This window comes from Ranitomeya imitator, chromosome 5 (genome assembly GCF_032444005.1).
Source record: "Ranitomeya imitator isolate aRanImi1 chromosome 5, aRanImi1.pri, whole genome shotgun sequence".
Lineage (NCBI taxonomy): Eukaryota > Metazoa > Chordata > Amphibia > Anura > Dendrobatidae > Ranitomeya > Ranitomeya imitator.
The window spans coordinates 60,209,326-60,234,732 of NC_091286.1; the positions used below are offsets into that span (position 1 = coordinate 60,209,326).

At 41.3% G+C, this 25,407-nt stretch overlaps 1 protein-coding gene across 4 annotated transcripts in view; it reads left to right on the forward strand.

Annotated features, from left to right (window-relative positions):
• MEIS1 (Meis homeobox 1) overlaps positions 1 to 25,407 on the forward strand; it is a 217,087-nt gene that overhangs the window by 83,278 nt on the left and 108,402 nt on the right. For all 4 annotated transcript variants that reach the window (XM_069768726.1, XM_069768724.1, XM_069768723.1 and 1 more), the window contains exon 8: positions 21,047 to 21,192. In XM_069768726.1, coding sequence (XP_069624827.1) covers positions 21,047 to 21,192 — 146 coding nt within the window. The remainder of the gene's footprint in view (positions 1 to 21,046; positions 21,193 to 25,407) is intronic.

Here is a 25,407-nt window from a genome sequence, read left to right on the forward strand (position 1 = left end):
TATACGTTATATAGTGGTTGATTACTGAGCAGAAATCTTTCTTTTTTTTCATTTGCAAATAAATTAAAATATACTTTAACTGTGAAGTGAAAGTATTAGCACCTGGTCACTTTGCATTTTCACATTGGGACTCAGTGTCCCAGCTCCGGAAGCCATAATCAAATGAACCATGATACAATATTTTTAATAGTAATATTATTCAAAAATTTTAGTCTATAGTAAAAAAATAACTATTTTAAATTTTGTAAAGTAAATAAAACTAAGCATATTAAAGTAACAAAAAAAATTGTCTAGCTAAGTCCCCATTCAGATTTTTAGCATACGCACAAACACAGACCACTCTTCATTAGTGTTTTTGGATCCAAGTTTTAACAGTGCTTGATCAGTTTTCACCATCAGTGTTTTATCAATGATTTTCGCCAATAAAAAAAAAAGTATTTGTAAAATTATAGCTGACCATGCTCATTAAACAACTGAGGGTACTAAATATTTCTCGCTATTCACATTTGACACAGTAGAACAAATTCATTTTCAGTAGGCAGAGGGAAGTAAACCATTGCTAGACATTTCTGGCTGTTGCTTATCTCCTTGAAAATCAAAAAAATCAAGCAATTGAAATCTCTCTGATCCGCAGCTCCCCTGGCATCAGCCATTGGGGAAGAGTTGAGAGACTCCCATACAGATTAGGCTACTTTCACACTAGCGTTTTTTGACGTACGTCGCAATGCGTAGTTCTGGAGTAAAAACGCATCCTGCAAAGCTGCCCGCATAGCCTTTCATTAGCGACGTATTGTGACGTATCGCCACTCGACGGATGCGTCGTGTTTTGGCAGACCGTCGGCACAAAAAAACGTTCCATGTAACGTTTTTTTGTGCGTCGAGTCCGCCATTTCCGACTGCGCATGCATGGCTGGAACTCTGCCCCCTCCTTCCCGGACCTTACAATGGGGCAGCGGATGCGTTGTAAAACTGCATCCGCTGCCCCCGTTGTGCATTTTTTTCGCAGTTTGCATCGGTATGTCGGGCCGACGCATGGCGACGGCCTCGTACCGACGCTAGTGTGAAAGTAGCTTTAGACAGCTGACAGGTTCTGCTATTGCTAATGGATCATTCATGTCCCTCTATGGCCACATTTCCATTTATCCGGCAATGGATAGTTCCCATTAATATTATTTTTAAAGCTTTTCATATTCTGCAGTGCTGTACATATATTGTCATCCAGTGCATCAGTTTTTGCCCCAGACCTCTCGAGGACTAAAAGCACCACTCCAGCATTTTCATTTTTTTTGCAGCACTGCAGTTGTGCTACTAATCTAAGTTGCCATCCCCTAGTATTATGCTCACCAGCTGCTACCTTCATATTTTATCGGCACCAATCCGATCGGTCTCCAGCAGTTTGTCACCTGCCGGATTGCTTCACTGTTTGCTGGGCGATTCGTAAGTCACAACTCAATGTCTATGGGAGCCAGAAAAAGGCCAGAACCAGGCTCTCATAGACTAAAGGTACTGTCACACTAGACGATATCGCTAGCGATCCGTGACGTTGCAGCGTCCTCGCTAGCGATATCGTCCAGTGTGACAGGCAGCAGCGATCAGGCCCCTGCTGGGAGATCGCTGGTCGGGGAAGAAAGTCCAGAACTTTATTTCGTCGCTGGACTCCCCGTAGACATCGCTGAATCGGCGTGTGTGACACCGATTCAGCGATGTCTTTGCTGGTAACCAGGGTAAACATCGGGTAACTAAGCGCAGGGCCGCGCTTAGTAACCCGATGTTTACCCTGGTTACCATCCTAAAAGTAAAAAAACAAACACTACATATTTACCTACAGCCGTCTGTCCTCCAGCGCTGTGCTCTGCTCTCCTCCTGTACTGGCTGTGAGCGTCGGTCAGCCGGAAAGCAGAGCGGTGACGTCACCGCTCTGCTTTCTGGCTGCCCGGCGCTCACAGCCAGACCAGAGAAGCAGAGCGCCGAGGACAGACAGCAGAAGGTAAGTATGTAGCGTTTGTTTTTTTACTTTTTAGGATGGTAACCAGGGTAAACATCGGGTAACTAAGCGCGGCCCTGCGCTTAGTTACCCGATGTTTACCCTGGTTACCGGGGACCTCGGGATCGTTGGTCGCTGGAGAGCTGTCTGTGTGACAGCTCTCCAGCGACCAAACAGCGACGCTGCAGCGATCCGGATCATTGTCGGTATCGCTGCAGCGTCGCTATGTGTGACGGTACCTTTACATTTAGACCTTGTGATCGTTACCTCTAAGGCTACTATCACACTAGCGTTGGGCTCGGCCTGTCGCAGTGCGTCGGGCCGAAGTTACCGACGCTAGCATTGTTTACGCCGCACAACGGGTGCAGCGGATGCAGATTTTCATCGCATCCGCTGCCCCATTGGGAGGTGCGGGGAGGTGGGGGAGGAGTTCCGGCCGCGCATGCGCGGTCGGAAAAAGCGGTTCGTCGGCAGCAAAAAAGTTACATGTAGCGTTTTTTGCTCCCGACGGTCCGCCAAAGCACGACGCATCCGTCGCACGACGGATGCGACGTGTGGCAATCCGTCGCAATGCGTTGTCAATACAAGTCTATGGGGAAAAAATGCATCCTGCAAGCACTTTTGCAGGATGCGTTTTTTCTGCAAAACGACGCATTGTGACGGATTGCAGTTAACGCTAGTGTGAAAGTAGCTTTACTTCCAGTCAGTCAGAAGTTGTAGTCATAAGATGGGGTCGCAGGACTTTAGCAACACTGGGAAATTCTGAAGACAGTGGCTGGTAAGACTAGCATCAGGGACCTTAGATTAGTAGATACTACTCTTGATCGAGCACTGAAATGCTCGAGTGCTGGCTACTCAAATTGACCATGTCGGACGGTCAAGTAACGAGCATAATAGAAGTGAATGCATTTTTGCAGAGGATGGTCTCTCTGTCATACCCCATTTCAGTGCGGCGCACATCCCAGATAATTCAAATTAGCTTCTTACGGGGACCCGAGCACTCGAGCACCACAGGATACTCTTCACTGCTCGATACTCGATCGAGCACCCTGATGCTCGATCAAATATGCTCGCCCATCACTAGTAGATACATAAATAAAAAAAGCGCTAGAGCGGTGCTTTAGATCGATAAATGCTGCATGTGGCTTTTGACAATCCAGCTGTATGATTTTGCAGTACTAACTTGTAAAAAAAAAACAAATAAGTGATACAGTTTTGACGTCAGCTGTAATCAATTAAAATACAAGAATACTGATCTGGATACAACTGATCAATGGAAACCCAGCCGATCTCACTCATAAAGAAAACTAGGATATATCTTAAAATGATGGCGGCAATGTGATCAAAAATCTGAGGGGTCTACTGTGAAGTCTATCAATGATATATTTCAGGCTTGTATCATTTTCTAGTTTCTGGCAGTCTGTGTGTCTGTTTCCTTTAATTAAAATAACTTGGCCTCTGTGATGCTAAAAGGCCTCTTTATAAGGAAAACATTTTTTGTAAACAGGTAGAGACCTATGTGACCTATTGTGTTAAGTTTACTCGATCTAGAATCAACATCTGAGAGGAAGGGAATTTACTAGGAGATACTGTCAGAATGAACCCAATCACCACAAATATGTCGGCTGTTTTCTTAGCCATTGTTCCTTATCAGTCACTGATTAAATGTTAAATGTGGAAAAGACACAAAAAAAACTTTTGTGATGTGTTTCCCATGCAGTGTTTACATGTTCAAGTGGGTGGCATGTGCCGGTGCCCATTAGAGTAGAAAGAAGAACGTGCAGATTGATTTCACTGGGACGGCTCATTCAAGGGAATAAATGAATGAATTCTCCAGAATTAAAACTGCTTGTGTCCACAAAACTGATGTGTAATCATTCATGACCACACTATTTTTTGAGCAGTTGGCAAAGCCTGAACTGATGTTCTAAAATCGTGATGTCTATTATCCTGAATTTTTTTTTCCAGTTTTTGATACATAAATAAAGTTTATTTATTTTGCTTGAAATTAATTCCACATTGCCTTCACCATTTAGGCTTAAAATCTAAGTTCCCTATCAGTATGTCTTTGGAATAAGGAAAGAACTAGGAGTAAACACACAAACACGAGGAGAACATACAAACTTCTTGCAGATGTTGCCCTTGGTGGTGTTATGCCCAATCGTGGTGCATGTGAATTTGTGGACTCACTGTGCCCCGGGGCAGGACCTATCCAGGAAGGGGCATAGCTATGAAGTTACCTTGGTGTTCACTGGAGCCTTTAATGGTGAGGTCAAGCTTGTACAGCAGGTAGCCGCCAGGTACCACACCTGGGCAGAACACGGTATTGTAGCTGCACACCCCAGGAGTCAGGTACGCTGACACGGATTAAGGGCTTAGTTCACACACGCAGGTCTAGGATACTGGATCAGGGTTAGGCCACCCATGGACTGGGGGAATAATGTTCATGCACTGGCACCAGGGGACTTTAAGAACAGGACTGGCCACACTAGGACCAGGGGACTTTGGGTACAGGACTGGCCACATCGGGACTAGGGGACAATGTTCAGGCACTGGTCGCTCCAGGACTAGGGGATAAGGTTCAGGCACAGGTTGCTCCAGAACCAGGGGATGGGGTTCAGGCCCTGGCTGCTCCGGGACCAGGGAACAAGATTTAGGCACTGGTCAATTCTGGACCAGAGGACTACGGATACAGGACTGGCCACATCGGGACCAGAGGACTTTGCATACAGATTCAGTACACTGGCCACACCAGGACCAGGGGATCTAACAACTCTCCAGTAGCAGCACAAATGTCCATGCTTCACCTTAAGAATTTGAGGAGCGTGCTGAAACCCGCACTAGGTGCGCGGGTGCATACAAGAATCAGGAGCACGCCAATGACCATGCCTGTTGAGGGCCGGGGCAGTGAGTAAGCCAGAATCTCTGCATGGGGGAAGAAGGGGACACCATGCAGGGGTGCCAGTAGCAGCGCTACAGGTGGGATTTGAACCAAGGACCCCAGCGCTGCAAAGCAACAGTGCTAACTACCGAGCCACCATGCTATAGTTTAGACCATGTCTATGGCCAAACATCTGCCATCACAGGAGAATAAGGAGCCTCCATGTACAATAAAAAAAATTCTGGTCCTGCCAAAATCATCTGCATGAGCCAATATTAATCTAATGTATATGGCTCCCTGGTCAAATCTACTCTGTAGATATCTATTACTTCAGTGATCCTTGCAGGAGAAAGGTGAATTGCACATGGCAATATTTCTTAAATACTACTATGTCTTTAATGCATATGTTAGGAAGATTTTATACCTTCTGAGAAGTTTTACCCAGCCAAACTCATTCATCTTAGCCAGTAAAGAGAGATTGTCTATGACCACATATTTTGTAGTATGGAAGAATGCCTTCTTGGTGTTACCTAGCAATGCTGTTGTGGTTTTTGTTTGTTGAGAGTGACTCTTTTGATTGAAAACAAGCAAGTAACACAAAGAATTCTCATGGAATGTCCAAGGGATAGTAAGGTAGTTGTTTCGCCTTTGTCTAGACAAGTTTGCTGAGATCCACGTATATTACACATCGACTTGTTTTTTTAAATCCAATTGTTTAATTTGATCCATGATTTGATCTGGTGCCACTACTTGACCCAAGAAATTAAGGACTAAATGCTCATTTTGAGTGTGGGTGTATATATGTATGTGTGTATATATGTGTGTGTATACATATATTTATCTCTATATTTTTTTTTTTTTTTGGCAAGAGTGGAAAAAATGCTACAAAGTAAGAATGCTCTCACAAATAGCAGTGTTAATAGTTTATGTTTATCAATTAATAAAATGCAAAGTGAAAGAACAAAAGGGAAATCTAAATCAATCAGTATTTGATGTGACCGCCCTCTGCCTTCAAAAAAGCATCAAAGCATCAGTTCTTCTAGGTACACTTGTATTTGCATGCAGTTTTTGAAGGAACTAGGCAGATAGGTTGTTCCAAACATCTTGGAAAACAAACCACAGATCTTCTGTGTCTTCATGTAATCCCAAACAAAATCGATGATATTGAGATCAGAGGTCTATGGGGGCCATATCATCACTTCCAGGACTCCTTTTTCTTCTTTACGCTGAAGATAGTTCTTAATGCCATTTGCTGTATGTTTGGGGTCATTCCATCATGCAATACAATCATGTAAGCAGCTGATTGGCTCCAAATTTATCTTGCAGCAGGACAGTGACACCCAAAATACCACCAATTTCAGTGTAAAGAAGAACAAAGAGTCCTGAAAATGATGATATGGCCCTGATCTCAACATCATCAAGACTGCTGGGATTACATGAAGAAGGATTTGTACAGGCGACATCCACAGAAGATCTGTGGTCAGTTGCTTAAGATGCTTGGACCAACCTTCCTGCCAAGTTCCTTCAAAAACTGTGTGCAAGAGTCCAGAGAAGAATTGATGCTGTTTGGAAAGCAACTGGTGGTTACACAAAATATTGATTTGATTTAGTTTTCTCTTTTTTCCACTCTTTTTACATTGTGTTCATTGAAAAAAATAAACTATTAGCGCTTCTACTATTGAATGCATTCTTACTTTGCAGAATCATTTTGCACATCTGCCAGAAACTTTTGCACAATACTGTAAATTTCAATAGTAGTAATAACCACAAGTGTTTTATGCATAGAAAATCAGCTATAAAGCACAATTATCCACTTACTGTTGGCTGCTCAAATTATAGAAGATAGTTATTTTCGTGACTGAAGATAAGACATTATTTTTTTGCGACTGCAGTTTTCTTTATTGGCCAGAATATGTTCTGGATGGGCCTTCCTAACCACTGTTAAGTCCTAGTACCTAACACTCCTGCTTACAGTCGTACGATTAAAATCAGTAACCTAGAAAGATGTTGTGCTGAAATAAACGCAACATCTTTAATTGCAAAGATATCCCAACATGCTGGGAGCCTCACCATTATCAAAATCATATAATATTTCCCATATGGTCAAATATAGTGACAACGCATTCTATTACTCCTCAGTAGGTAACGATTTGCCTTAAAGGGAATCTGTCACCCCATTTTTGGCCTATAAGCTGCGACCACCGCCATCAGGGGCTTATCTACAGCACTCTATAATGCTGTAGATAAGCCCCCCATGTAACCTGAAAGATAAGATAAACAAGTTAAGGTACCTTCACACATAACGATTTCGTTAACGATATCGTTGCTTTTTGTGACGTAGCAATGATATCGTTAACAAAATCGTTATGCGTGACAGCGACCAATGATCAGGCCCCTGCTGGGAGATCGTTGGTCGCTGGGAGTGATCAGGACCTTTTTTTGGTCGCTGATCACCCGCTGTCATCGCTGAAGCGGCGTGTGCGACGCCGATCCAGCGATGTGTTCACTGGTAACCAGGGTAAATATCGGGTTACTAAGCGCAGGGCCACGCTTAGTAACCCGATATTTACCCTAATTACCATTGTAAAAGTAAAAAAAAAAAAAAACCCAGTACATACTCACCATCTGATGTCTGTCACGTCCCCGGGCGTCAGCTTCCCGCACTGATTGTGTTAGCGCCGGCCGGCCGTAAAGCAGAGCACAGCGGTGACGGCGGCCGGCGCTGACACAGTCAGTGCAGGGAACGCTGGGGGACGTGACAGACATCGGAATGTGAGTACGTACTGTTTTTTTTTTTTAACTTTTACAATGGTAACCAGGGTAAATATCGGGTTACTAAGCGCGGCCCTGCACTTAGTAACCCGATGTTTACCCTGGTTACCCGGGGACTTCGGCATCATTGAAGACAGTTTCAACGATGCCGAAGTCTTTCCCCTGATCGTTGGTCGCTGGAGAGAGCTGTCTATGTGACAGCTCCCCAGCGACCACACAACGACTTACCAACGATCACGGCCAGGTCGTATCGCTGGTAAGTCATTCAGTGTAACGGTACCTTAAGGCTACTTTCACACTAGCGGATGCGTGGTTGGAAAAAGCGGAACCGATGGACAAAAAAACATTGCGAGCAACGTTTTTTTGTCCCGATGGACTGCAAAAACATGTCGCATCCGTCACACGACGGATGCAACGTGTGGCAATCCGTCGCAATGCGTCGCTAATGAAAGTCTATGGAGAAAAACGCATCCTGCAGGCAACTTTGCATGATGTGTTTTTTCTTCAAAACGACGCATTGTGACGTGCGTTGAACGATGCTAGTGTGAAAGTAGCCTTAGATTATACTCACCCAGGGGCAGTCCTGCTGCGGTCCGGTGCGATAGGCGTCGTAGTCCGGGTCCGGGGCATCCCATTTTCTTACAATGACATCCTCTTCTTGTCTTCACGCTGCGGCTCCTGCGCAGGCGTACTTTGCCCTGTTGAGGGCAGGTGCCGGGAAAGGTCAAAGAGGCCCGGCGCCTGCACACTACAGTACTGTACTTTATGCTGCCCTCAACAGGGCAGATAAAATACACCTGCGCTGGAGCCGCGACAGGAAGCAAAGAAGAGGACGTCATTGCATGAAGATGGGCGGCGCCGGACCCGGACCGCGACACCCATCGGACAGGACCGCCCCGGGACCGCCCCTGGGTGAGTATAATCTAACTTGTTTTGTTTTTCTTATCTTTCAGGTTACATGGGGGGTTTATCTACAGCATTACAGAATGCTGTAGATAAGCCCCTGATGGCGGTGGTCGCAGCTTATAGGCCAAAAATGGGATGACAGATTCCCTTTCAGGAAATCCAGAATGCAAAGAGTCTTTGGAGCAATGTTACAGAATAACTACCTATAAGTGGTGCTACAAAGAAAGTGATCTTAATTTTCAGCTATTTTTATTTATTTGTTTTATCCCAAATTATTCTTTTCCTCTTATCTATTAGTGCTGAAAATTAGTAAATCCACCAAAGCGGGATCTGTGCCCCTTCCAGGCATATATGTGGCAAAAAGAAACAATTATTCTGAAAAGTGTAGCTCAAACCCTAAATTGCAAGCAATGTACACAATATGTTTAGAATTCCATGACATTTCCTAATGACTGCAAATTAAAAATATTTATATGTCTTTCATTGTAGATTGAAATTGCAGCTTTTCCAAATTAAAATGCTCATTTTGGTAATTATTAAGGAAAATTAGAAACAGTAAACTCTACAAACAGTGAGGGAGCCTGGGACACTGTCCAGATTCCAGATAAACAAACAATACTTTGCGCTGGTTTTATTATTTATGTTAAATACCAGTCACACTAAAACATAAAGTAAGTTCATAACCTTTTATATACAGTGCAGGCGCGTCAGTGCCAAATCCAAATTTAACCCTCGCCCTGTGGCTTTTTTCTGCTCCCAGCCACATGCATATTTGATACCAAATTAGAAGATGAAAGTGAGATTAGAGCTGGAATCATCGTAAATATCACTACTGAGTACAAGTAATATTCACATGTTAAAAGGTTAGTTGATTTCTGAGGAGTATTAAAAATATTTCAGAACACTGCCATTGTCTTGCTGAGAAATTCAGACGCCTTGCCATCACTGAGCAAATCAGTCAGCAGAATACAAGCTGCTGTTAACAGCAACCTGTCGTCAGTTTTAAAGGGAATCTATGTGCAGGATTTCACTCCAAAATCTATTTATATGTGCCTGTAACTCATTCAAAGACAAGTCCAGAAACACCTTTATTTGTCTAATCTGTTCCTCCATTACTGATAAATCAGTGTTTGAACTGATATGCAAATGGAACTGAAGAGCTATTTGTAGATCTGAAGACTTTGTCACACCAGCTCTATTCCCCATCCAGTCTGTTCCTCCATTTCTGAGAAATCAGTGTTTGAACTGATATGCACATGATACTAAAGAGCTATTTGTAGATCTGATGCCTCTGTCACACCAGCTCTATTCCTTGCCCAGCGTCACCTCCTCCTAGCAGATGACTCATTTGCCTGACATCACACAGCATAGAGGCTGTCAGTTAGGAAGGAAGAGGCGGTGCTAGGTGGGGAATAGAGCTGGAGTGACAGAGGCTGCAGACCTGAACTAGCGCTTTAGCCTAATTAATTGTCTCATATTGTTAAATGGGTAAAATTGCTTGTAAAACAAGCAACATTGAAATCTACATCTTATTAATAATCCTTGTCTTTCTCAAGAATGGAAGATCAATAACTCTATCATCTACTGCTCAATGCCTAAGTTTCCAGCCACCGGAAAGTGATCTTTCTCCTAGGCAAGGGGTACGCACCTTCCTGCTGTATACTTTAGAGCCTTCAAACATAGCTGTGAAGCTGACCAGATAGCCGGATTGGTGCCCTTAGCAATGTAGCCCCTGATTGTAGCATAGGAGTGCATTCTGTTCCTATCAATGCTGTGACCATGCTGTCAATCTTCAGGAGTGCACTGACGCCTGGCAAGCAGGAAACCTGGAAGCACCGTAGCCCCTTTAAGTATAACCCCTTTAAGCATAAAACGGCTGCTTTTGTTCAGTTTAAGTAATTAAAGTACTATTAACCTGCAAATATGGGGTCAATCTGCAGGTTAATAGCGTTAACCGGCACTTACCCAAATGCTGCGGGGAGAAAATTAATTTCATTCCCCCCCGGCAGCATTCCGGTATCAGTCACGTCGGCGCTGGCTCAATTATTGCTCTGAGTATACAAAGCCGCCGCTCTAACCGCGCCTCCAGCACTGACAGACAGCCGGCTAAAATACAGAGTGAGTGTCAGGGTCGGGGGCGCAGTTACCGTCGTTGCTCTGTATACTCGACATACTCAGAAAGGTGACTGAACCAGCACCGGCGTTGCCCCCGTGATAGGAACCGGAACTCTGCTGGGGAAATAAAGTTCATTTTCTCCCTGCAGCATTATGCTATGTGCAGTTTAATAGCATTTTTTGTGGCTCCCTTTAAGAATAGAGACCATGTGAAAAACATATAAATTTGGAGTCTACTGAAGGATTTGCTGCCTTTTATATTATCAAAATATTCCAAATCTATCCCACAGTAATCCCCTAATCTTCAAATGGAAGGCTTGAAAATAGTATTTTTATGAATATAAAATTTGATTTTGGGATACTCTGTCATGAAATGTCTATGCAGTATGCATATAAGCGGTCACCCAGTGGTTGTGATGTGAATTACAGCTTGTCTTCTATTTCTCTAGCATGTCATGGTATTGTATTGATCGTGTTTTATAAAAATTGACGTCCTTACCAAAATTCAAGAAATGGTAAAGGTGAATGCATCATTAAGCTTTCATAGACTTGGTATTGTTTGCTGATAATCACTATAGTTGTAATACAGACTGAGAAAGTTGTGGGAGAATAAAGTAGGATTACATGAAGTAGGCAGCATTACTAGGAGAATAAATATGGATATATGCAGTGTCGGCCCACTTTTCACCTGCATGCAAATATTATACAACCTTCGTTCACAAATTTACCTATATCTCTATATAATAATAAACTGGGTAGTTTGGTTAATGAATGATGAGATTTTGCTTTTTTCTATACAGAGTGAATCAAGTGAATTATGCCAAGCACTGCCCATACAGTGGGGTTGGGGGCCCAGATCTACACAGGGACCCACCAGGAGATTCCCGTGTTACCCTGTGGGCCAGTTCAAGCCTGGATATACAGTTAGGGCCAGAAATATTTGGACAGTGACACAATTTTCGCGATTTGGGCTCTGCATGCCACCACATTGGATTTGAAATGAAACCTCTACAACAGAATTCAAGTGCAGATTGTAACGTTTAATTTGAAGGGTTGAACAAAAATATCTGATAGAAAATGTAGGAATTGTACACATTTCTTTACAAACACTCCACATTTTAGGAGGTCAAAAGTAATTGGACAAATAAACATAACCCAAACAAAATATTTTTATTTTCAATATTTTGTTGCAAATCCTTTGGAGGCAATCACTGCCTTAAGTCTGGAACCCATGGACATCACCAAACGCTGGGTTTCCTCCTTTTTAATGCTTTGCCAGGCCTTTACAGCCGCAGCCTTCAGGTCTTGCTTGTTTGTGGGTCTTTCCGTCTTAAGTCTGGATTTGAGCAAGTGAAATGCATGCTCAATTGGGTTTAGATCTGGAGATTGACTTGGCCATTGCAGAATGTTCCACTTTTTGGCACTCATGAACTCCTGGGTAGCTTTGGCTGTATGCTTGGGGTCATTGTCCATCTGTACTATGAAGCGCCGTCCAATCAACTTTGCAGCATTTGGCTGAATCTGGGCTGAAAGTATATCCCGGTACACTTCAGAATTCATCCGGCTACTCTTGTCTGCTCTTATGTCATCAATAAACACAAGTGACCCAGTGCCATTGAAAGCCATGCATGCCCATGCCATCACGTTGCCTCCACCATGTTTTACAGAGGATGTGGTGTGCCTTGGATCATGTGCCGTTCCCTTTCTTCTCCAAACTTTTTTCTTCCCATCATTCTGGTACAGGTTGATCTTTGTCTCATCTGTCCATAGAATACTTTTCCAGAACTGAGCTGGCTTCTTGAGGTGTTTTTCTGCAAATTTAACTCTGGCCTGTCTATTTTTGGTATTGATGAATGGTTTGCATCTAGATGTGAACCCTTTGTATTTACTGTCATGGAGTCTTCTCTTTACTGTTGACTTAGAGACAGATACACCTACTTCACTGAGAGTGTTCTGGACTTCAGTTGATGTTGTGAACGGGTTCTTCTTCACCAAATTAAGTATGCGGCGATCATCCACCACTGTTGTCATCCGTGGACGCCCAGGCCTTTTTGAGTTCCCAAGCTCACCAGTCAATTCCTTTTTTCTCAGAATGTACCCAACTGTTGATTTTGCTACTCCAAGCATGTCTGCTATCTCTCTGATGGATTTTTTCTTTTTTTTCAGCCTCAGGATGTTCTGCTTCACCTCAATTGAGAGTTCCTTTGACCGCATGTTGTCTGCTCACAGCAACAGCTTCCAAATGCAAAACCACACACCTGGAATCCACCCCTGACCTTTTAACTACTTCATTGATTACAGGTTAACGAGGGAGACGCCTTCAGAGTTAATTGCAGCCCTTAGAGTCCATTGTCCAATTACTTTTGGTCCCTTGAAAAAGAGGACGCTATGCATTACAGAGCTATGATTCCTAAACCCTTTCTCCGATTTGGATGTGGAAACTATCATATTGCAGCTGGGAGTGTGCACTTTCAGCCCATATTATATATATAATTGTATTTCTGAACATGTTTTTGTAAACAGCTAAAATAACAAAACTTGTGTCACTGTCCAAATATTTCTGGCCCTAACTGTATGTATTGTTTAATCTATGTTCCCTACGTTCTGGGGGAAATAAAATAAGGTGCTGTTACTTGAGTCCATTATGCTCGGCTGTGACAATGACGCCTGGGTTTATGTAGTTATATGTGCTTTATTGTGCCTCTGCAGCTGTGCACGTCCCAAAGCAAGAGGCCCCCCAACAAAGTAGGCCTTTTTTTTATATTCATGGTGAAAATGACTGTGCACCACTTAACTCTTTAACACATTACTCTTTACAAGTTTTAAGCTCTTTTTACAATGCCTTATAAAAATACCCTCAGTATGTTAATGGTCCTCTGAGGGATTGCTGCTGCCTGGGACTTGGCTTAAAAGTCTTAAACGTCCTACTTACCCTCTCTTCTTAAATTCACAGCTTAAGACTGTCTCTTCTGTACTTCATTTCTTTCATATTTTTTTCCAGATCTTGTTTTTGTATAATGTCACAAGGGAAACACTTTCTATTGTGTAATAAGGATAGTCTGCTTATTAAAAGGTTACATACACTGAATTATCCAATTTAGTCCTATTGAGAAATGTGAATTCAAAGCTCTTATCTGTCTATCTATTTATCTATCTATCTACATCTATCTATCTATCTATCTATCTATCTATCTATCTATCTATCTATCTATCTATCTATCTATCTATCTTCTATCTATTTACATCTATCTATATATCTTTTATCTATCTATCTATCTACATCTATCTTTCTATCTATCTACATCTATCTTTCTATCTATCTACATCTATATATGATCTATCTATCTATCTATCTACATCTATCTATCTATCTATCGTTCACTATTTACATCTATCTTTTTCCATTTACATCTATCTATCGATGCCTCAATCGTTGCTTCTGCATATTTAATATCTATTATTTATCTATTTATTTCTTTATTTCAGTCTTATGCATACATTCGTATTTCGCACACACTCAAGTGTATATATTCCCTCTGCACCCTTTATAATATGTTGTGGCCGGAATAATCATGTTAGGATACATAATTCCCAGGTCTGATAAGAATAAAGGCTGAAAACATTGTCATGACCTGGAAATTTTCCTTAGTACTTTTTGCCTCCTTCCTCTAAATACCGATGGACTGTGGGAAGGAAGGTTGCAGGAGGAGGGGAGGGGAGTCTTGACCTGCATGAGAAGGACCCCTGCTGACATGGCCAGTTTGACCCATTGAATGGCCTGAATTCTATAACTGCTGCTTTATCCTTTCTTGAAAGGAACAAGATAGCATGGCCTAAATGCCTGGGTGTGCTTAAATAGGCAACTATGGGACGTTTGATTTGAGACTGTTTGAAATCTGAGCTCCCTGAGCAACTATAGGTCACCTGCATTACTCCATGGGGATAGGCTGGGGTCTCCTCAGAAATTGCCCGTCAAGAACTTGCAGTCCACGATTCCTTTGTTTGTTGGCTGGCCTCTTGCTCTATATCACAGCCTATCATTTTTTTTTCTTCCTAAACAATTCTTAAAGATTATTTGAAAGAGCAAATGGCGCTGCTGAAAGGTTTGACAGCTTGACACACCGAGGAAAGCAGTGATAGCTTGGGAGCTGAAATGAGGAACCCCGGTCCTTCTCCTGCTTGTTAGGGGCTCGATGTTTTTTAAATAGTGTCTAGTTGCTGTGCGGAGTTCTTGTGCTCCGAGCAATTTGACAGGCAATGAGTCTGCTTCAGTGATCCTAAATCCTTTTAGACTAATTTACGAGAGCAGAAAAACAGCTCGCACCTTTTCGGAGGCCGCGTTCAAATACTGAAAATCAGGTATTGCCAATTAATGGGCTATTTCAAACAATCATATCAAGACAAATTACTTTTAACTTGGCCGATCATGCCATGCGCTGACCAAAGTGACTGCTGCTGAGATTTTCTCTACAGACGAGAGTACACCCAACTCATCAGGGACGCAGACAAAAGGTAATGCCAGCCAGATCTGTGCATTGTAATGTTGCATATGGGTAGCACAAATGCAAAAAGATGAGCCTAGTCTGTCCAGAATTGCCACAGGCCATTTTTAAGAGCCTCTGGCCTCTTAGTTACTGGCCTACTAGTTAATTGCCACACGGACTTCATGACACATGGGCAGATAATATGACATATTCAGTTTCTGTCACTAGCAAACGCCACAACGTGGCTAGCACTAGTTGCTAAGAAGCTGTCAGAAGCCATTAGCAGCTGGCCAAAGTTGCCCTGTGGCACTTCCTCATGGCATCAGCAAATCGAGTAGAAATCCCCCAGTGGAGCCTACTGTTATACTAATGAGGCTCTACGCCTGTTTATGGACTAGCATCATTTTTGTGATTATTTCCACCTTTTCAGCTTGCCTTCATAATTTGCCTTCATTTGGCAGCAGGAGAAGTCAAACTCAGGAATGAAATCTCTGACAATTTTCCTTTCTCCCGCTCTCCTTGGTTGTTATATCACTTCACCTCCAGGTTACAATATGGATAACAGCTTACATTTCGGGAAAGCGTGCTCCACACTAGAGTTACCGAGTCCTTATGTGACTAATTTTACAGTCTGGAAGGATTGGTGGGGGAGGAGGTGGAAGATGCTCGAAGTCCACAATCTCCGAATCTACAATTACCAAAACATTTCCTGACAAAATATTCCTCTTCGCTGTTTGCTTTCTATTTTCTTTTAAGGGGTATACCGATATCAAAGGTCCTGTCCCAATATGTAGTAGGTATAATAAAAATAATAAAAATAATATTAGCAAATACCTCCAATTAGAAATGTAGAATATTTATTCTGATTCGCTATGTCGCTTACCCTATGTGCAGGGCATTGTAGCAGCTTAGGTATCCATGGTTCCGACTACAGTTATTTACTTAGCTGTTAGTGGTCGTATCCATGGATACCTAAGCTACTGCAATGCCCTGCTCATGGGGCAAGTGACATAGCGAATAAGAAGAACTATACTACATTTTCTAATTGGAGTTATTTGTTAATATTATTATGATTACATTTACTACATATTGGAATAGGATCTTGGAGATGGTTATGTCGTCAGACAAAAGCAAGGGTTTATTGTTTTAGGTTTTTCTGAACACGTGTCAGTGTTTACATTGGATTCAATGCATTTTCTTCCAATAAAATTACACAGCTCAGCAGTGTAATTTTCAATTTCCCTTTCTCAATCTCTCGTCTTGGTTGTCATATCGATATCACTTCACCTCCCGGTTACAATATGGATAACAGCTCACAACCTTACATTTTGGAAAAGTGTGCTCCATACTAGAGGTAACAAGTCCCTATGTGACTAGCGTTACAGTCGGGAAGGATTGCGAGGAGGTGGGAAGACGTTCAAAAGTCCACAATCTCGGAATCTACAATATCAAAACATTTCCTGACAAAATATTCCTCCTCGCTGTTTGCTTTCTCTTTTTCTCTGTTTCTTTAAGTCGCGTCGTCGGACAAGAGCAAGGGTTTATTGTTTTAGGCTTTTCTGAACACGCATCAGTATTTACACTGGATTCAACGCATTTGCTTCCAATGAAAATCTTGTCTTAGATTACAGCTCAGCAGTGTAATTTTCCTCCCAGATGGGAGCAAAGTAGCTGTATTTGCCTAAAAACAGTAGGAAGAACAAACTATGCATTAAGCCCGGGCTGTTTTTGGCTTGACCTAATGATGTAACAGAAACCTTTTATTTGGGATAGGTCATTGCGAGAGATGGAAGGAGGGGATCTGGCCACCGCTTGAAAGGTTTTCTTCTTTGTATTTACATAAGTCTTCACTTACAAAATTCTGTGCTTAATGCTTCTGCTTTCATAAAGCAGAAATAAACAGGAAAGCTTCTGGTGAGTGTTATACGCGGAATGCAGAAAGGTTTTCCTCTCCTAATGGAGTATATAATTCAGGTGCCCTTAAGGCATGCTTTCAGGAATTCTTTTGCCTGAGGTAATGGGAAGCTAAGGCAGTTTTAAGGCCTTGATTATCTACTGATGCACAAAGCTTAATAAAAAGTCATGACGTTCGGATCGTACTAGATATTTCCATAAATAATCAATTGCCTTTTTTTTTCTTATATTATTGTAACATTTAAAGCTGGGGCCATTCTGCATTTCTATCTCTTACATTATAGCAGATTGTAAAAACTAACACAGCGGCAGGCTACCCTGGGTAAAGAAAAATCGGCTAAAATATACGAAAATTGTGCTGTTTAATCAACAAATATATATTTCTTTTTTCGAATGGCTCCTCTTTAGCATATAAAGTAGATTGGCTCATTGAAATGTTAAATGCAGATGATTTGCTTCGACGGGTCTTTGCCTCTTTGATGCCGTTTTAGATTTTCATGGTTTTTTTGCAATGAAAGAAAAGGAAAATCCCAGCACAAACAGATCAGATTTGAAGAGCCAGTCACCTCATCAAAGTCATTGTTTATGGTTTCACTAGGGTTACCGCAGACACGTTGCAAATTGACTGTAGGTTTCGGTTTTTCTCACATGTATTCCTAGGACTCCAGTTGGTAGAAACATGTGCCCACTAGCCCGGGGTTCATTTACATATCATTTGCAGGTTTTTTTTTAACACATGAGATTTTCAGACACTAAACACACCTCTGTTTATAATAATGTATAATTAATGGAGAAGTAATTAAAGTGCATATGCATAAAGTATTGTGACCCTCAGCAGGATACTCATACTAAGACCATTTTCCACGAAATACAAATTAAGAGCAAAATAATAAGTAAATATAAGCCAGAGTTGTGTGCATGGAGATTGTATGGTAGCACGCTTCTTCTTATTGTGATGACATATGGGCAGCTTAGCGGTAGCACTGTTGCATTGCAGCGTTGGGGTCCTGGGTTCAAATCCCATCAAGGACAACATCTGTAAGAGTTTGTATGTTCTCCCCGTGTTTGCGTGGCTTCACTTCTACACACCGAAGACATAGTGATAGGGAAGCTAGATTGTGAATGCCCGATGAAGACAGTGATGATGTCTGTAGAGTGCTGCGTAATATGATGGCGCTATATAACTGCTATCTAGATTGTGAGCCCCATCAGGGACAGCAATGATAATGTGTGCAAACTGTAAAGCGCTGCGGAATATGTTAGCGCTATATAAATACAAAGATTATTATTATTATTATATAACTGAGTAAAATACATAAATATGGTTTCACAGTAAATGTAAATCTGGAACAGATTCATCAATACTATCTATAAGACCCCATACATATTAGATAGTTATCAATCGTTCAGTCGACAGCGATCTCTCCCAAATATCCCATACACCAGAACACTAAACATTACTGTTTTCTCTATGTCACTCATCTGGTAGAGGCTTAAAAGGGGTTGGCTGCTAAAACTTAAATGGAACCTGTCACCATGAAAATGTAGTCCCATCTGAAGGCATCATATTATTGAGCAGGGGGAGCTGAGAAGATTGATATTCAGTTTTGTGAGAACACAGTCAGAATAAACTGTGGTTTAATCATTTAATCCTTTGTTCTTTCTGGTATTTTGTGTCCAGTGGGCGGTCCTATCAGTGACTGAAAGCTTTCTTTCTATAAGTGTGCTTACAGAGGTAACTGTTAGTCACTGATAAGACCGCCCGCTGGACCAGAGATCCCAGAAAAAGCAGAGGTGTAAATGATGAAAATTGCAGGTTCTACTTAGTTGTTATTACCGGTCACAAATTATGTTCAGCTCTTCTTACAGTAGTTTTTTGGGACTTATATTAATAGTCTATTGTTCTGTGCTCTAGGGAGTGCTACCTCACCTACGGAGTGGCCCAATTAATTGATTGTAAGGGTATCATTAGTTAGATATCCACCAGTTTTATTGATCGTCTGTAGTAATGGCCCATTCAGATGAGCCAATAATCTGAGGAATTCATAGCACCACTTGTTTCCGATTATCAGTACATCTAAGCAGGTCGACAATCACCCAATCAATGAGCGAAATACTTGATCATGGGAGGCGATGATTTTTAGCCAATATAACAATCATTGTTATCGGCAGCACATCGTGTTGTGTACGAAGATGATGTGCTGCCGATGTCCTGATATATTGGCAAAGAACAATCAAAATCTTTAAGTCAAGACCAAAGAAATTCTTACCAAGAACGCATGTGGTCTTTATCATTGTAGTCATATTGTTTGTCACCTCGAAAAGCTTTATTGCCAAAAGTAACCAACTGATCAGAGGTTTTAAGGGCTACCTGTCATTTACATTCATGCTGCCGGAGCCACAGGCGCCACATTGGACTAGTCCAGTATGATAACGAGTAGTGACATATCCCTATACCTCAGTTTGATGTGTATAGAGAATGTGGTTCAGGTGTTTTTACTTTTTCATCACATTATTAAACTTAATGGAGCTTATCCTATTGTCAGCTAAATACTTCATAGAGCATCAGAGTATGATACAGCTTTCTTTTATTAGCAGTCTTAGCCACTTGGAATTATGCACATCGCTAGCTCAGGACTTTTTTTTTTACTTTGTGCTTGATTTTAAGGAACATCATCAATCTAACATTAGCAACTTATAAAATTACAGATTTAAAGAGAGCCTAACGCATAAAAAATATAGTTCGACCTTCCGGCATCATAATATAAAGCAGGTGGAGCTGAGCAGATTGAGATATACACTCCTCAACACTGACATTCCAACACCAAGAAGCTGTCATGGAATTATGGAAATCACATAATTGATAGACGTGTTGATGATTTGTAAATTGTGAAAAAATGGAAACTATATTTTTAAAAACTTCTTAATTTATTCAGTATTGAGCATGAGCGCCACTCCCCTAAATCCTCGCACTTAACCGTCTTGGCTACTATCACTGAGATTATTAATGGTTGTCTGCTGAATGTTCTGCCACGCTACATGTCCTTGGGCAATTTATCAAGACCCGCAGCTTTCAGCTCCTTTTACAATGGCAGACCCATAACATCCTAAATGTGCTTGATGGGAGTCAAGTCGGGAGGTGCTGCAGACCATGGTAACACTTTTAGGAAATGCAGGCTGCCCACTATGGCACAAGCAACATGCTTGTTGTGGTGAAAAACAGCTCCTGGAACAATTTGGAGGGATGGGTGTACCATTGGTTCCACAAGAAAATCAACGTAACACTGGGATGTTAGTGTACCTGGAATAAAGACTATCATGGTCCGGCTACCACACATTAGACCACTCCACACCAGAATTCCCAGGAGTAAGACCAGTGTGATATTCCCTTATGAAGGCCTCTCCATAGAGTTGCTCACATGGAATGGTGTGCAGTGATCCATTCTGTACTTCAAGTGAAATTAGACGTCATGTACCAAGCCCAAATCAATATGGGGTGGATGTGCAGTACATAGCCACAGCCACTATCAGTAGACAGAGCAGCTCAGCAACCGAGCATTTCCTGAGCATTTCCTGCCACCACCGGCACTGAGAACAGCTGATCGATGGGGGGGTTACCAGCTATCACACACCCACCGATCAGACATTGATGGCCTACCCTTTTCTGATCCTTTTGCCAGTTTTTCCTTTGAAAACACTACACTCAGCCTTCCTTTACCAGGCAATGCATGACAGCAAGGAATAATATTGTAGATACAAATGTATATGGGACAGATACTTTCAGGATAGTGCACCTACTTTAATATTTTACAACTGTAAAACGTACTATCTTTATATTAAATGTTGATTTAAATTGAAATTTTGCATAATATAAAAACTTTTTATAAAAATGTCAGTACATTCCATGACTTTTTACATTACCAAGCTTCTGATGTCTTTATAAATGTGGGTGTGGAAAGATAAACCGATATCTGAATTGTGTTTTTGCAGGAGATGGTTTGGACAACAGTGTAGCCTCACCGAGCACAGGAGACGACGATGACCCAGACAAAGATAAAAAACGTCATAAAAAGCGTGGTATTTTTCCTAAAGTAGCCACAAACATCATGAGGGCATGGCTCTTCCAGCATCTAACGGTAAGTCCATCTGCTATGTACTTACTACAAGAAAAAATATTTCAGTAAAAGTCTTGCCAAGTTGTTTTTTTTAATTTAAATGATGTGCAGTAAATTATATGAAATTGGCAGAATAGTCTTCATACTGCGACTGCCTTCTGGTTTCTTGTCATGTTAATTTCTTAATTGCCCCTTTAAGTGGATGCTCATAAATGGGCAAAATAAACCATTTGTTCGCCATTGACAAACAGAGAGGAGTGTAGAATTCATAAGGGTTACTTTTTAATTTTTGGAGTTGATCTTTTGGCTGGTGGGGGAAGGAGGGTAAGGGGAAAACTCCTTGAAATGTCTCACATTGTTTATAAAGTGGGGTGAAAGTAGCCTAAATATAAGCATATAATGAATATCTGCCATCACTTACGGGGGGGGGGGGGGGGGCAAGGAACATAGAATACTTATCAAATAACACTTCTCATTATTTTGTTTAGCATTACTTTAAATCCCATAAGCACAGTGGACAGCATATTAAAGGGGTTGTCTAGAAGTTATGTATTGATGACATATGCCAAGAATAGCCAGTAGACAATGTATGGAGGCATGCTTTTCTGCCTCTGTACATTGTGTATATCCGTGCCTCTACAGGAGTTGCAAACAGATGATCATTGGGATCGACTGGTGTCAGACCCCTACCAATCTGAAATTGATGATCTATCCTATAGATAGGTTATTAATATATAAGTCCTGGACAACTCCTTTAAGAGGACAAATCCATTCTTCCTGACATGTATGACTTAGGGCTTGTGCACAAGACTGTAATAATCGGGCGAGTGCTCTCCGTCATCTTTGATGGATAGCACTTGTCCCCATGTTATTTAACCCCTTAGTGACCGCCAATACGCCTTTTAACTGACCTGAGATATAAGAGACTTATATCCCCATACAGGTGACAATCCAGTAGCTGTCAGCTGTCCACTATAGCTGACAACTTGCTGCATCAGCCACGATCAGTGTTTGCACCGTCCAAATCTATTTAACCCCTTAGATGCTGCTGTCAATAGTGACTACATCATTATAAACGGTTAACAGACTGTGGGGGCTTCCTCTTTATCCCAATTGGTGGTCTCAGATCATAATTGTGTGGTCCTGATGTTTGCCATGGCAATTCATGACCAAATCGCGGCCTTAGAGTCTGTCGGCTGTAGTAATCTGTTCAGAAGTTAGTGACATTTAGGTGATAAAAATACACATTTTCATTTTTCTCATGCCACTTTGCATTAATTCCTGAAAATCACCCGAAGGGTTAACAAACGACCTGACTGCAGTTTTCAATATATCAGGGGGTGCTGTTTTTAAAATGGTATCACTTGTGGGGATTTCCCTATATATAGGACCCCCAAATTCACTTCAAACATGGATAGGTCCCTAAAAAAATACATTTTGTAAATTTCCTTGAAAAAAATTTAAATTGTTGCTACATTTTTAATCCTCCTAAAATGCTAACAAAATAAAATAACATTTTGCAAATGGTTCTGTTGTAAAGCCGACATGTGGGAAATGTTATTTATTAATGTTTTGCTGTGGTATGACCATCGGGATTAAAGGGATAATCATTCAAAGTTTGCAAATTGCTAATTTTTTAACATTTTTTTCAAATTTCTGATATTTTTTATAAATAAACATAAAGCATATCAACCTAAATTTACCATTATCATAAAGTATAATGTGTCACGAAAAAACAATCTCAAAATCACTGGGATTTGTTGAAGCATTCCAGAGTTATTACCACATAAAGTGACACTGGTCAGATTTCAAAAATTTGGCTCTGTCACTAAGGGGTTAATGAGGCAGTGCACAGGTCCGATTTTTCCTGTGACCGATTTGGCCCAAAGAAAAAAATTGCTGCATGCTTGAGTTTGGCCTGATTATTGGATTGCGCTCGGCCATGCAAGTCAATGAGTTCACTGAAAAAATCTGCTGCGCTCGGATCTGAGAGCAATCCAACTTTCATGGACTGACTTGATAGAGAAGATAGAGGAATCTGTTCTCCATCTTCTCCTGATCTGAGAAAATCGGATCATGCTCTGATGAGCGTGATTTGCATAATCGGTCCGATTCTCTCAAACAAGAAAATAAGCTGGTGCGCACCTAACTTTAACCTTATCCTGACATCGCTGTGACTTAGTAATCACAAGAGGCCCCTAGGATGATAGCATTCCAGTACCAGGAAGAAGGAAGTTTGTATTGACCCGATTTGCCTGGTACCGTCATGGGCACTGAACTCACCGCTGCTCTTTACTTATGTTATGTTTAAGTAATTGGTGGCAGAGTGTCTTTAAATTTTAACCCCCCCATAATAATATTAGCTGTTCTAGTACTCAGCCTTTATATAGATATAGCCGATAATACATTATTATCATCTCTCTAATTATAAAATGTAATCTGTAAACAAAGACAAGTAAAATACAGGACATTTATTTTGTTATCTCCATGTGCACATAACAAATACTTTAGTATTGACAAACCCAGGCCTGTTTATGTTGTAACGTAACCATTAAACACATAAAGATTCATGTCAAAATTTGCTAAAGATAATGTAACAGATCTTAAATAAACAACATAAAATAGAAGCTCTAAACTTATTTGCATTAGTATCAATATATACAGCAAATGTTTACTTAAGTTCACAGCGAGAGTTATTCTGCTCGTTTCCTACATCCAAAAGGAAATCAACAATGTGTAATAATTTTTTTCCTGTGCGCTCCCCGGAGACTCCTAAAGCACAGTGCATTGTCTGAATTGGTTCTGAGTGGTTCATTGAATGTACGGGTATTGCTGACTCAGACGTATTTCATGTACTCAATGAACCAATTAGTGTTTTAAGTCGTGAACCACACAAGTGTTTATTCTTAGATTGAGGTGGCATGAAACCTATCGTTATTAACCTCTTTCTAGATGTTAATACCCTTTCACCCATCCATCCAGTGAATTATTTATTGGAATATCTCTAGTGGTTGCAAAGTTAAGTTACTAAATCATAAAGATGTAACTGAAAAATGCTTGGCTTCTCTCTATCTCTTAGTATAGCTGAAAGGGATGTATGGTTTTCATATATTCAAATATTAGGGTTTTGATTGAGATTCCCCATTATTAGTTGCATTTGGAAGGGCAGTATTTAAGCGCGTGCTTTATTGTATTTATTTGAGTACTCAGCAGAGATGATCAATTTGATTTGTCAATCGTCTTGTCCTCCATTGCAGCCGGTCTTTACTTCTGAGGACAGACTATGCCGGTGCAGAAGTGAAATCAGACACGATTGCCAATGGAGAACCAAACTGCGTAGGGAATTGCTCATTTTTAGGATACAGTTGTGGATTTTCAACGCCAAAAACTATGCTGGAAATTGCTCTAATTTCTAAACATTTGACACTAAGGAAATTAGAAGAGCCTAGCGTGGAAATTCTGGTTGAGGAATCAATAAAAAAAATTTAAAAAATTATGTGGGAATGCACAAGAAAATATATAAACTTGATTCATTGAGGATCACTAAAATGAAAATATTTTTATTTGTCCATTAGAGAAGCCTCCCGTGATCATTTTTTCAACTAAATCTGCATGTAGTGTAGTGTCAGTGTGCTTATATTCACCTACTGCCATCTTCTCCGGTAGCCACAGCCGCCCCGCTCCTCTTGTGAGTGACGTCACTGCGCTTCAGACTCTTCAGATCACACTACACTTTGTGTGAGCTGGAAGTCTCTTTCACAATGTAAGCCTGTGGTGCCTCGTTCTGATGCTCAATAGACTAAAGGTACCGTCACACTCAGCAACTTTGCAACGAGAACGACAACAATCCGTGACGTTGCAGCGTCCTGGATAGCGATCTCGTTGTGTTTGACACGCAGCAGCGATCTGGATCCCGCTGTGCCATCGCTGGTCATAGCTAGAAGTCCAAAACTTTATTTCGTCATCAGGTCGGCGTGTATCATCATGTTTGACATCAAAAGCAATGACGCCAGCAACGTTTTACATGGAGCTAACAACCAGCGAGAACAATAAGTGAGTTGCCGTTACGTCACTGGATCGTTCCTGCATCGTTCTGGAGTTGCTGTGTTTGACGTCTTTACAGCGAACTAAACAGCGACGCTCCAGTGATCTAGTTTAGGTTGGCTCATTGTCTATATCGCTGCAGCGTCGCTGAGTGTGACGGTACCTTAACATTGTAAAAGCCACTTCTGGATA